Source organism: Heteronotia binoei, chromosome 8 (assembly GCF_032191835.1).
Source record: "Heteronotia binoei isolate CCM8104 ecotype False Entrance Well chromosome 8, APGP_CSIRO_Hbin_v1, whole genome shotgun sequence".
Classification (NCBI taxonomy): Eukaryota; Metazoa; Chordata; class Lepidosauria; order Squamata; family Gekkonidae; genus Heteronotia; species Heteronotia binoei.
This window is the reverse complement of record NC_083230.1, coordinates 63,285,836-63,299,014: the sequence shown is the minus strand read 5'-3', so window position 1 is coordinate 63,299,014 and position 13,179 is coordinate 63,285,836. Positions and strand designations below refer to the sequence as shown.

General features: G+C 38.2%; 1 protein-coding gene across 1 annotated transcript in view; it reads right to left on the bottom strand.

The window, feature by feature from the left end:
* LRRIQ1 (leucine rich repeats and IQ motif containing 1) overlaps positions 1–13,179 on the bottom strand; it is a 200,674-nt gene that overhangs the window by 130,134 nt on the left and 57,361 nt on the right. Inside the window, exon 12 of the mRNA XM_060245148.1 lies at positions 9,481–9,608. Within this exon, the coding sequence (XP_060101131.1) occupies positions 9,481–9,608 (128 nt within the window). The remainder of the gene's footprint in view (positions 1–9,480; positions 9,609–13,179) is intronic.

The following is a 13,179-nucleotide window of genomic DNA, read 5'->3' as shown; positions in this document are numbered from 1 at the left end:
GCCTCCAAAGTCTTTTAAACAGAAAATTTTCTTTCCGGATCTTCTGCGCTGCTTCAGGAGCGCTAGAGAAGAACCCGTCCTGCTCATGCAGGGCCGGGAAAAAACTGGCGGGAGCTGGGAGGTATAGGCCACTCCCCCCCTCCGGATCGTTTGAAGACCCGACTCTGTGAAGAGGAGGAGGAGCCTATACCCAGTAGTCGGACCGACCCACTGTCCAGACCATCGGAGAATATTTCATTCCATAAGTGCACAAGCATCAACAAACTCATACAATGATATCAAAAAGGTTTAAAAAGGCAAGTCCCACTGATACTATGTCCATTCCACTGAGTGACTCTGAAGAAACTTGTCCAATCTTCGATGAGTATATAACTCCAAAATTTTTCTGAAGTCCAGAGTCAGATATTGGCTATAAAGGAAAAAATTCTCCTTCACGTGATCGCCAGCTTTTTATCACGTTTCACTGTATCCAGCTTTTTTATAAGCCGATCACCTAACCTTGTAGCAGCATTCTGACTATTACAAACGCCCATTTTCAAATTCTTAATTGGTGGCTATTAAGAATTTGGAAATGGCCGTTTGTAAGTAATAGTCAGAATGCTGCTACAAGGTTAGTTGGTAGACTTATGAAAAAGCTGGATACAGTGAAACATGATAAAAAGCTGGCGATCACGTGAAGGAGAATTTTTTCCCTTTATAGCTGATATCTGAGTTTGGACTCTGGACTTCAGAAAAATTTTGGAGTTATATACTCATCGAAGATAGGACAAGTTTCTTCAGAGTCACTCAGTGGAATGGACATAGTATCAGTGGGACTTTCCTTTTTAAACCTTTCTGATATCATTGTATGAGTTTGTTGATGCTTGTGCACTTATGGAATGAAATATTTTTTTCTAATATAACTAAGTGTTTGATATATATATATTCTTTGGCACAGTTGCTTTTTGCTTGCTTATCTATACTGTGTGGCCACTGTTGTTTTTTTTTCATTGACATTTATGCAGCAGGGCAAGGCAATGATGGTATTGAACAGCAGCAACTCCCATCACGTACCTGTCTGACAAAATGAGTTAGGAGACAGGGCTCACCAGCATGCATATTGCTATCCCCTGCAAACCTGGAGCTAGGCATCTCTGACAAATAGGGCAATGTTATTGCAGGTTGTACGTGAGGAGAAGGAAGAGGAGGCAATTAGAGATAAATCTTTTTGGTGCCATTCTGCCATTTGATATATAATGCATAAGAATGGCATGCTTTTGGTTCTCCAATGCTTCAGCCAAAAAGGGTATTTCTGGGCGGGGGGACTGTTCTGTGCTGTTTCCAGGAACAACATTGTATGTGGAAAGTGGCTAAAGAAGTGTTTAATCAATTATTTGCACAGATAACCCTCTCTATAACTGATAAGCTGTTTCTTGTGGAAATGGAGAGTCAGATCTCACTTCTTGCCAGCAGAAAGAAACATGTGCAAGTTATGTGGAACAAAATAAATGGCTTTAACCGCAGTCCAGAAAATTACGTTCTATAATTTATGGTACAGGCTTTGGGACTGGAAAGGTTTTTCGTGCTCCAATCTTTCTCTGTTGAAGTACACAGCTATCAGTATAAAGTTGTGGGTTTTTTTTAATCTTTGCACCTCGCAACTCAAGCTTCCTGTGCTACATGAAGTTTGCAACCATGAGAGGCCATACTATACTGGATCCATACTCTTGTAGGGGCAAAACATGCCAATTTTTTTTAACAGAACTGTCTGCAGCAATGCACTTTGGATGGGGGGAACATGTAGGGATAGCTCTCTCTGGGAACTGAAGGTAGGACCTCCAGGCTTGTCAAGGCCCCCTAAATGCTCCTTAAATGTTTTATGGAAACCTGGATGTAAATTAAAGACAGAGGTCACATTGGCAACTACTACTTTTCAGTAACATTTGAAGGAGTGTATTGGAGCCCCGTGGCACAGAGTGGTAAGTTGCAGTACTGCAGTCCAAGCTCTGCTCACGACCTGAGTTCGATCCCAGTGGAAGCTGGGTTCAGGTAGCTGGCTCATGGATGACTCAGCCTTCCATCCTTCTGAGGTCAGTACAATGAGTACCCAGCTTGCTGGGGTAAAGTTAAATGACTGGGGAAGGCAATGGCAAACCACCCCATAAAAAGTCTGCCATGAAAATGCTGTGAAAGCAACGTCACCCCAGAGTTGGAAATGACTGGTGGTTGTACAGGGGATTACCTTTACTTTTACTTTATTGGAGGTACATGTATGCTGATATATTGAAAATGATGTCCAAAGAGCTATAATTGATTGGTGACCTAAGAAATTTACTCCCTGTACGTAAAATGGCCATGTCTATGGCCCAACTTTGAAAATATCCTGAAAATATTTCAGAAAAAAGAAAGAAGAGAGTACACAAAATTATTATTATTTGCATACCTCTTTTTTATACTTTTAATACAGAGAGAGTATACGAGAGGGAATATGGAATGGTATAGTATAAACTGATCTTGTCAGATTTTGGAGGCTAAGCAGATACTTGGATGGAAGACCACCAAGGGAGACTTTGTAGAGGAAAGTAATTGTAAACCACCTCTGATTAATCTCTTGCCTTGAAAACCCTATGGAGTCACCATAAATCAGCTGTGACATGACAACACTGTATACAAACATCCAATATACAATATTGTATATGAAGAAGTGAGCTCTATCTCAAAAAGTTCATACTGGAACAAATGTTAGTCTTTAAGATGCCACCAGACCTCTGTTCTATTGAAGAACATGCCTGAGAAGGAAGGGGCAGAAAAAGTCTGACAAGCATTCCTATCCTTCACCATGACTGGTCCCAAATTATGATAATTTCTCAGAATGGAAGAATAACTCCTAAGAATAACAGGAAAAAGAATTGTGTGGTGTAAGTCTCTTTGATTTGGTGTGGATGTAACATTCCCGGAACTTTTATTGATGGATCAAAGCCATTCTCAAATTAACATTTATAATGGACACAATATATTTTTTTTAAATTAGGAGTTACTCATTAATATTTTGTGAAGACTAAGACTAATGGGCATCCATGCTTCCCTTTAAAAAATTCTGCTTACTATAGCCAAAGTGGATGGTGCGGACATGGGAAGCCCTCTCAGCCTGGTTATAGCAAATTTCTACATAGAACTGATGGAGTTTTTAGATCACCTTAATAATATCCACCCAAATACACAATTCACCATGGAAAAAGAAATTGAGGGTAAACTCCCATTTCTAGATATCATGGTCATACAGAAAGCTAACCTTCAACTAGGTCACAAGGTCTACAGAAAACCAACTATTTATACAAGAACTCAAATCACCACCCTCGACAAAAAAGAGCCATAATCAAAACATTAGTAGATCGTGTAAGGCGGATATGCGAACCACATTTTCTCAACAATGAACTAAATAATCTAAACCATGCACTTCAAGCAAATACCTACTCTAAGAATGAAATCAGAAGAGCAATTAAACCAAGGATTAAACAAACAACTGAAGAAAAATAGTCTCCCCCCAAGAAGGTGTTTTACCATATAGCAAAGGAATCACTGATCAGATGGGAAAACTTATGAAGAAACATAATCTACAAATAGTGTTCAGACCCACCAGAAAAATACATCAGATGCTATGATCTGCAAAAGACAGAAGAGACTCCCTCACTTCTGCAGGAGTATACTGCATACCCTGCAGTTGTGGGCAAGTTTACATCAGGACCATACAACGTAGCATCCAGACGAAAGATGAAAACAAGCTGCCTAGTGAAGTACATTTGAAATTCACAAGAAAGAGGATCAAAGATGATGTGTTAAAACAAGTAAGAGATAGACCAATTATGATAGCTGGAAATGCGGTGAAAATCCTGAGGGAGGTTCTTTGGCCCATGCGACAGAAGAGGAAAGAATACCAAAAGTTAACAGACTTTCTGAGAAGAAGAGAAATACCTTATATGTGGTTAATGCCAGAAGGCCTTTTGTTCACATATCAGCAGAACAGACATAGGATAAATTCCATCTTCAAAGCGCAACCTTTTTTGGAAAGAATGAAGGGAAAAGAAAGCAAGGGGAAGAAGGATGAAGAGGAGGAGGAAGGAGAAGTTTCTGGGGAAGAAACGAACCATGGAGATATCATACAAGACAATACTCCAAAAAAGTTAAAAAAGATAATGATGATTCAAATCCATAATGGCTTCAATAGTCTCAATTAATGTGAATGGACTTAATTATCCTGCAAAAAGGAGGAAGACATTTAGATATTTGGCAAAATTAGAAATGGACATAATTTTTCTACAAGAAACCCATATCCTGGTGAAAGAACAACATTTTTTGAAAAATAAAAAATTAGATAATTTATTTACAGCAACAGATAAGTATAAGAAGAAAGGGGGAGTGGCAACATATATTAAAGATAAATTTAACCCACAATTGCAATTTGCCTCTGAAGATGGAAGAATCTTACTAGTAGACAAACAAAAATTTATTGGCAAATATTTACGCTCCAAATGATCATCAAGAAAAATTCTTCCAGGATCTGCATTTTAAATTAGCAAATTTGGAATATGCAGAATATTGTTTGATAGGAGACTTTAATGCAGTTTCGGATAGACAACTGGATAAAAAAATGTCTAAATAGACGAAATGTAAAGGTTCTCAGTTGCCAACAAGTTTTTGGAAATTAGCAGAAGAAATGGATTTGGTAGATGCATGGAGAACAAGATATTCTAATTCTAAAGACTTTACCTATTACTCCTCCAGCCACCAAACTTGGTCAAGAAATGACACGTGTTGGCTTTCGGCAAGTCTGATTAAAGATCTAGTTGATACAGAAATTCAAACAAGAGTTATTTCAGACCATAGTCCTGTAATGATAAAGCTAAAAGGCTCACGGATAAGAAAAGCATGGAACTTAAACACTTCAATTCTGAAAGATGAAGAATTTCTTAAAGAATCTAAGCTGAAATAGACTACTTTTTCAAACAGAATATAACACAAGATGTACAGAGGTATTGCAATTAGATATAGTAGTAAGAAAATAAAAGAGAGCTGAAAATTTTCAAAATTTAATGTTACAAGCCAGAGAGGCTGAAAACAACCTTAAAAAACAACCAACAAAAGGTGAATTCCAAAAAAAGGTGAAAGAAACACAACATAAATTGAATCTTATTCTTATGGAAGAGATGGAGATCAAACTGAGATATGTTAGACAAAAATTTTTTGAACATGCCAATAAACCCGGAAGGTGGTTGGCATATAGGATGAGAAAAGAGAAGGCCAAAAGAATAATTACATCATTGAAAGATGAGAATAATGAAGAAAGAAGTCAAAAACAAAAAAATACGTCAAATTATAGAGCAGTTCTACAGAAAATTATATGAAGAGAAGCAAATCCAGAAAATAGAGTTAGAAGAATACATTAAGCAAAACAATCTCAACAAATTTACAGAGCAACGACAAAAAATCTTAAATGAACCAATAACAATAAGGGAACTTGGTAAGGCAATGACATCTCAAAAGAATGGAAAATCACCTAGTCCAGATGGTTTACCTGCAGAATTTTATAAAGCTTATAAAGACTCTTTACTTTTACCATTTAAGCGTCTTATTGAAAAGATTCAAGAAGAAGGTCACAAGACAAGGCTGTTTGTTACCTCTACTTTTCTTTTTATCTCTAGAGATGCCGAATAATCAAATAAGGAAAGACCCAAACATAAAGGGAGCTGTTATAAAAAGTGAAAAATATAAACTTAGCGCTTTTGCAGATATTCTAGTCTTCATTTTAGAACAGAATCAATTGATTGCCTTATAAATAAGATTAAACAATTTGGTCAATATGCAGGATTAAAGATTAACTATCACAAAACAAAAAAATTTGACAAAAAATACAATGACAGAACAAATCCAATCTTTCTGGCAGAAGTCAGGATTTTTACATAAAGAAAAAATTTAAATATTTGGGCATTGTTATTTCAAATAAATGTAGTAGCTTAAAAGAAGATAACTATGATAATCTACTTAAAAAATCAGAAAAGATTTGGAAAAATGGCATGACTTTTCCATTTTTAATGGGAAGAATAGCTTCAATAAAGATGAATATTTTACCAAGATTATTATTTTTATTTCAAACTATACCAATATTTTTAAACAGTGCATTTTTTCAGAAACTGAACAGGATGATTGCTAAATATGTTTGGCAAGGCAAAAAATCCAGAATTAAACTCAAAACATTGCAGGATTCTAAGTTAAGAGTAGGCTTGGGCCTGCCAGACTGGCAGTTATACTATAAAGCATCGGCACTGTTATGGGTAAGAGACTGGATACTTCTGAATGACAAGAGACAATTACGATTAGAAGGACATGATCTGACTACGGGCTGGCATGCATATTTGTGGTATCAAAGACTTGAAGATCATTCCTATTTCAAAAATCACTGGTTTCGAAAATCTTTTAATCACGTTTGGACATGGTTGAAACCGAGAATTTATCAAAAAATTCCAAGATGGGTCTCACCAGTAGAAGCATTTATTCATCCAAATCTTTTAAAAACAAATCAGAACTATAAATATGATGACTTGCTTAGAAAAGATAACCAACTGAAAAATAAAGAATTGGAAAATGTGGATATTAAAATGAGCTGGTGCTTGAGAATGCAAGTTGAATCGAGATATGCTAAAGATAAGATGACAGGTTTTAATACAGAACAATATGTATTCGATAAAATTTTGTTGGGACCACAAGAAAAGCTAATTTAGAAATTATATGCTTATCTACTTCAAATGAAGACACAAAACGAAGTCGTAAAGGATTGTATGGTTCAATGGGCAAAAAACTTTGGATATAATATTGCATTAGAAGATTGGGAGAGGCTGTGGAAACTTAACGTCAAATTAATTAGGTCAGTAACTTTCAAAGAGAATTTGTATAAGATGTTTTATAGATGGTATTTGACACCGCAGAAACTTTGTAAGATGTATACTAATATCTCCAACAAATGCTGGAAATGTACCAAACATATTGGTTCCTTCTTTCATATGTGTTGGTCTTGTGAAACTGTGAAAAGATACTGGAAAATGGTTCATGAAATGTTACAGAAGATCACCAAGACACAGATCCATTTTAAACCAGAACTATTTTTATTGAATATATTTCCTGAGGACTATTCTAAAGAGAAGAGACATTTGTTGGTACACTTCAATACAGCTGCTAGGATTCTCCTGGCGCAAAGATGGAAGTCCCAGGAAATTCCCACGAAAATGGACTTAATGGGAAAAGTTTTGGTAATGAAACTTAAAAAAGAGATGGATTTTTTTTTATCCCAGTTGTTAACTGAGAAATCTAAAGAAGAAGCAAGAAAATGTTGGATTAAACTTTATGCCTGGTTAGATAACCAAGACTCTTAAGATTCTCTGATGTGAACTTATTTTTTCATTTTTCATGAATTGTATATTATAAAATCTGCCTCTATTGGGACTGTCAAATTTATTGGACAAGTTTAATAAATGTAGTATACCATAAAATGTGTAATGGACTTAGTGTAATTGAGACAATAATATAAGAGGATAAATTTATAATAAGAAATGATTGTAGAATTATAATTTTTGAAAATTTTTCTAGATTAAATAATACCGGAATGTAATTTGTTCTATATCTTCCAACTCCCTATTCCCTTCTTTTCTTTTTTTCTTAAACTAATAAAACTTTTTAAAAATCTGAAAATCCAGCTTCTGCAAGGGATCGAACTCAGGTCATGAGCAGAGTTTAGGACTGCAGCTTTAACACTCTACTCCACGGGGCTCTTGTGCACAGGGGAGGGAGGTCTAAAAATCAAATTTATAAATAAAGTAAAATAATAAGCTTTTCTACTGCTTTAATCATCTATTTTACTGATCTTGTCTTCCATTGAAGCTATATTTATCATCATGACAATCTACTTTGTCCTTGTTCTCAATTCTGGGCAAAGGATTTACATTCATATTCTGACACAGGCAGCAGAGGTGTGCAAGGCTTTTTCTGTAAGAAATGTCAGCCAAGTATCTGCTCAGTAATCATGAATAAGTGCTTCCTGCTACACAATATGAAGCACCTCACTAGCTATCTTTTACAATATTAAAAAAAGAAGAGAAGAAAAAATGGAAGATACTCTACAAGGACCAAGATCCCGGGTAGTGTCCATAGCTAGGTGATAGAGCTTTGCACACAGAAGGTCTCATTTGAAACCCCTGCATCCCAAGTTTAGAAACGTTTGAAAAATAGCTCTGCTGGAGTAACAAAGAAGACAACACTAGATTGGTTGGTTGGTTTGAATCAGTGGCTTGGATCCTGCTGAAAATCTCCTGTGGTAGAAGGCTTTCTGAAATGAAGCAGTTTTCTTAACTTCCCTTCCAAATGCCCCCAGAAATGCTATTCTTGAGGAGCAGGTGGAGATGGCACACACCATTTCCTCAGTTTATGATTTTATTGGCAGGATTGAACTCAAAATGAGATAGTTCTACACACATGCACCCATGCACAATCTTGCAAACCAAGCAGAGTAGATAAAAATGACAATGAGGGAAGCCAGCATATAGAAATAAAAAGGATTAAGAAAATGTAAATACTGCTAATTAGAATTCACATTTGCCAAAATTTAAGTCAAACTTCCACAAAGTTCTGGAGAAAGTTAATTAAGCTGTAATTTATTCATTTTGGAGTCTTCAAGACAGTACAGAAAATCAAAATTGCTTGTAAAATAATGTGCTATAGTGGTGTTCAATTCAATACGGGGTGAATTGGCATTTATCATTCGTTCTGAACATACAGCACTTGAAAGAACACGGCTGAAGTTCTTCAGTGTCAAGGATCACAAGGTAGTAAATGTCCAGATTAAGGAACTGAGAAGACTCACATCCCCATAAAAATATTGGTTGTGATGCATACAATTTCAATTGGGAAATGCACTGTAAAGAAGCTTCTATTAGATGAGTGACATTTTTCCTCATGAGTCTCTAAAGTTTCAGCACTGCTAATTCAGCATAAATCTTGTTTAATATAAAACACAGTTAAATTCTGAGGGATTATCCAGAAGCCTCCATGAACTGTCCTCTTTTTTAAAAAGAGCCCAACTACAGAGATACAAAGAATGTGAATGAGACCATGTTACTTCCAGACCAGACATTTTGTCAATTTTAACTAAAATGATGAATACCAAATAATTCAGATTTATAATTACTTCTTCATCTCACTATAGATGATATTCATAGACTAATTCAACAATAAACGTGTAATTATGGTGTGGCAGCTTTAGAGTAAGTACTATGGAAACAGCGATGGTTATATTAGCGTGTACATATTCTTGGGAAATAGCATAATGAGGACTTTTTTTTCTGTTCCCATAATATTAAATGTTATGATAGTTTCAAATCTGGTTATTAGATATTGTTTTTAAATATTTTGGTAGATCCCTCCCCCCCCCCAAAAAAAAAACTTTTTTTGTTTTACCTGTTTTGTGAGAAGGAAAGTACGTGAAGCAAAGGCAGCCAATAATTAGAAAATTTTTCAAAGGTTGAGATGCTGTTGTCCTCCAAGTATAATTCTCTTAACAAAACATGATTTTCCAAGTTGGGGAGCTAAACGTAAATTAGTAACATATTAGAAATATAAAAGCAAGGGACCTCTAAGGACTTTTGTAGGACATCTCATCTCATCCCCCTCCCATTATTTCCTCTTTTGCTTTCCTGAAAGCCGCCATAGCCTCTCCCTTTCTCTCCATCCCACCCAGTAGCCTACCCGCCTTTATCAGCTCCTGCCTATCTTCAGCTCTCCCTCCTTCCCATCCCCTGGCAGTCTCTGTCTGGAAAAACTATGGTCTATTTGCAGTGCTGGCTGTAGTGTTTATCTGCCCTCCCTTCTGCAGCTATATTTATCGTTCATTTATGCCCCAACTTTCTTCACAATGGAAACCCAAAGAAGTCTATATCATTCTGCTCTCCTCCATTTTATCTTACAACAGTTCTGTGAGGAATGTTAGCTGAAAATGTATAACTGGACCAAGGTCACTACATTAGCTTCTATAGCAGAGTGGTGATTTGAATCTGGGTCTCCCAGACCCTACTGTGAAATTGTAATCACTACACCACAGTGGTCATTGGCTGCTGCTGAACAGTTGAAAACAGCAAGGTCTAAGTTAGTCATGCAAATCAGGAGGTAGCAAGTCACCTGGTAGTTTCTGTCAGGCATAGCATCAATAAATGTTTCCTCAAAGGCCAAAAAAGCCATGGAAAGGTGCCCACACGCCAAGGTCTGAAAGCATGGACTACTGTTGTGATTGCTTAGCAATAGCCACTGATGGCATTTGTTTCTTAAAGCTACAAATGCTGCTTCTATTATTTTGACGAGTTTAACCCAAACTTTATTTTTATTTTTTAGATTTCAGATTTTTCAGAATTTTTCTCAAGTTTGCAGAAATATCTGTCTTGTCTGCTCATGTCTCCAGTTTCTGGATTTAAGTATCCACATATTTGGCTATGTTGAAAATTAGATATATTGATTCTCAATGTGGCCCCATCTGTGGATACTCACATCCAGAGACTGAAGTCATGAATAGACATGACAGATTTTTTTATAAATGTGGCCTTGTATTGTGGGTCAGGAGCTTGCCTACTCTTGGGGTGACTTGAATAACACTAAAAGTGCAGAGGCACCTCAGAACTCCTACCACCTTGGATCATCAAAGTGAAAACTATCTGGGCCCTCCTTATGCTTGGGAAGAGAAAGACCTTGGCATTGGCAGCACTCTCTCTTTTTTTATATACACTTACCTGTTTGCTGGATTGAAATGATAGGGATATTAGGTAGAGCTGGTGAATTAATACTAATACTACTCCAATCCCCTATTGCTGATAGTAATTGTGGTTTTTTAACTTGCTTAGTGGTTTAGCTAGGGAGGGTTGCAAGTTGGGAGGTTGGGGCAGGAAGGAAATAGCAGCTGTTTTAATCTACCTAAAGGATTGGTTTCCCCACTGAATTTGTTGATAATTCTGATTAGACTTGACTTGAAGACTTTGGTGTTTCTGCATAGGTCTGAGAGGATCTTTGGGGTTTGGAAGATCTAGCAGAAGGGGCCATACAAGGATCAGGGATACTATCATCGGGAATAGGAGAGATACAGTGGTGGGTCAAGATGAAATCTGGGAAGGATATGAAAATATGGTGGTGCTTGGCCTGTTTCCTGTCTTCAGGAAACCAAGGAATGTTGGTTGTGGGGTTAGGAAGATGCACCTTTCTCCAGCACTGGTGTTGTCCAATGCCAGGTCCATAAATAACAAGATCTCTGTTCTGCAGATTATCTTGCAGAACAAAATATAGACTTGGCTTGCATGACTGAGACCTGGGTGAGGGATGACAAAACTGTCGCTTTGCACCAGCTTGCACACCCCCCCCCCCAGGTTTCTCAGTCCTCCAGCAGTATAATCTGCAGATCAGAGATCTTGTTACATGGCACTGTGTGTGGGGGGGGGCAATGCTTATCCAGGAGTCTTTCTCTTTTAGAGTGCTCACTGCCCCCAAAATTGCTGCACTGCATGTGTAGGCCTAGTGTGGGAGGCAAAGGAGAGCTTGGCTATCTGGCTGATGTACTGACCAACTAGTGCACCAGTAGATATCCTGCTGGGCGTATTGGAGGCTGCTGCTGGCTGGGCACTGGAATACTCCTGATTATTAATTCTGGGGGGGCTTCAGGGGGGCTGAAGGAGGCAGTGGTGTGTTCACTTTTAAAGAAGCCACATTTGGACCTGACAATCCTGGCCAACTACTGACCAGTATCAAACCTTCCGTTCCTGGGTAAGATAGTTGAGAACCCAGCAGCCAAATAGCTTCAGGCTCTCCTGGATAATGCCTTTATCCTGGATCCCTTCCAGTCCGACTTCCGACTGTCACGGGCCCAAGACAGCTTTAGTTGGCCTTACATATGACCTTGGAAGGCAGCTGGATTGAGGCAGGTTGGTACTGCTGTTGCTCCTTGACTTGACAGCAGTGTTCGACACTGTCAACCATATTTTGACCAATCACCTCACCAATATGGAGATTTGGGGGACTGCCTTACCGTGGCTTTCCTCCTTTCTTGATCAAGGTGTCTTTCCTGCCAGGTAAGTATGGATTTCCTCCTTTCTTCAAGGTCGGAGATAGAGAATGGCACTAGAGGAGGTCTCTCCATGATTCCCATTGAATTGAAGGGTCCCTCAGGGAGCAATTTTCTCCCTGATGTTATTTAACTATATGCACCGTCTTGCACAGCTGAACCAAGAGTTTGGGCTTGAGTGTCATCAATATTCTTATGACACCCAGCTGTATCTATTAATGGATGACCAGCCAGACTTGGCTCCAGACACCTTGGATCAGGCATTTAAATCTGCGGCTGGTTGGCTGCGGCAGAGTTGGCTGAAGTTGAATCCATTGTTGGAGGTCCTGTACCAGAGTCATGGGAGATTAGTTAGGAGAATTTGGCTCCTGGATAGGGGAATTTGGCTCCTGGCCCTGGATGGGGCATTACTGACCTGGCACCTCAGGTTTGGAGTCTAGATGTAATACTGATATCTCACTATCAATGGAGGTCCAAGTCATAGCAGTTGTCAAATCAGCCTTCCTTCATCAGCAGCAGCAGATTTAGCAATTTCAGCAAGATCATAGCACCGAAATGTAGAAATGTAAATTTTTATGTCTCATGGTTGTTAAATTGTTTTATGGTTTTTATCTTATTTATTATATGTTATGCCCATGCATATGCATGAATGACTATGTAAGCCGTCCTGAGCCCGCTTCAGCGGGGAGGGCGGGATATAAATGGAAATAAATAAATAAATAAACTAGTCCCTTACTTCACCTCCCATGACTTGGCTACCATGATCCATGCAAAGATCACCTCCAGGTTAAACTATTGTAACTCACCGTATGCGGGCCTACCTGATCTGGAAGCTACAGCTAGTGCAAAACGCAGCACGTTTACTGTCTGTGACACCTCTGTGGGCACATATTCAGCTGGTCCTGAATAGACTACACAGGCTGCTGATAGAGTTCCCAATCAATTTCAAGGTGCTGGTTCTAACCTTCAAGGCCCTTAGTGGCCAGGGACCAACATATCTATGAGACCACCTCTCCCCATATGTAACACTAAGTTCTTTAAGATCGGCCAATCAACACCTA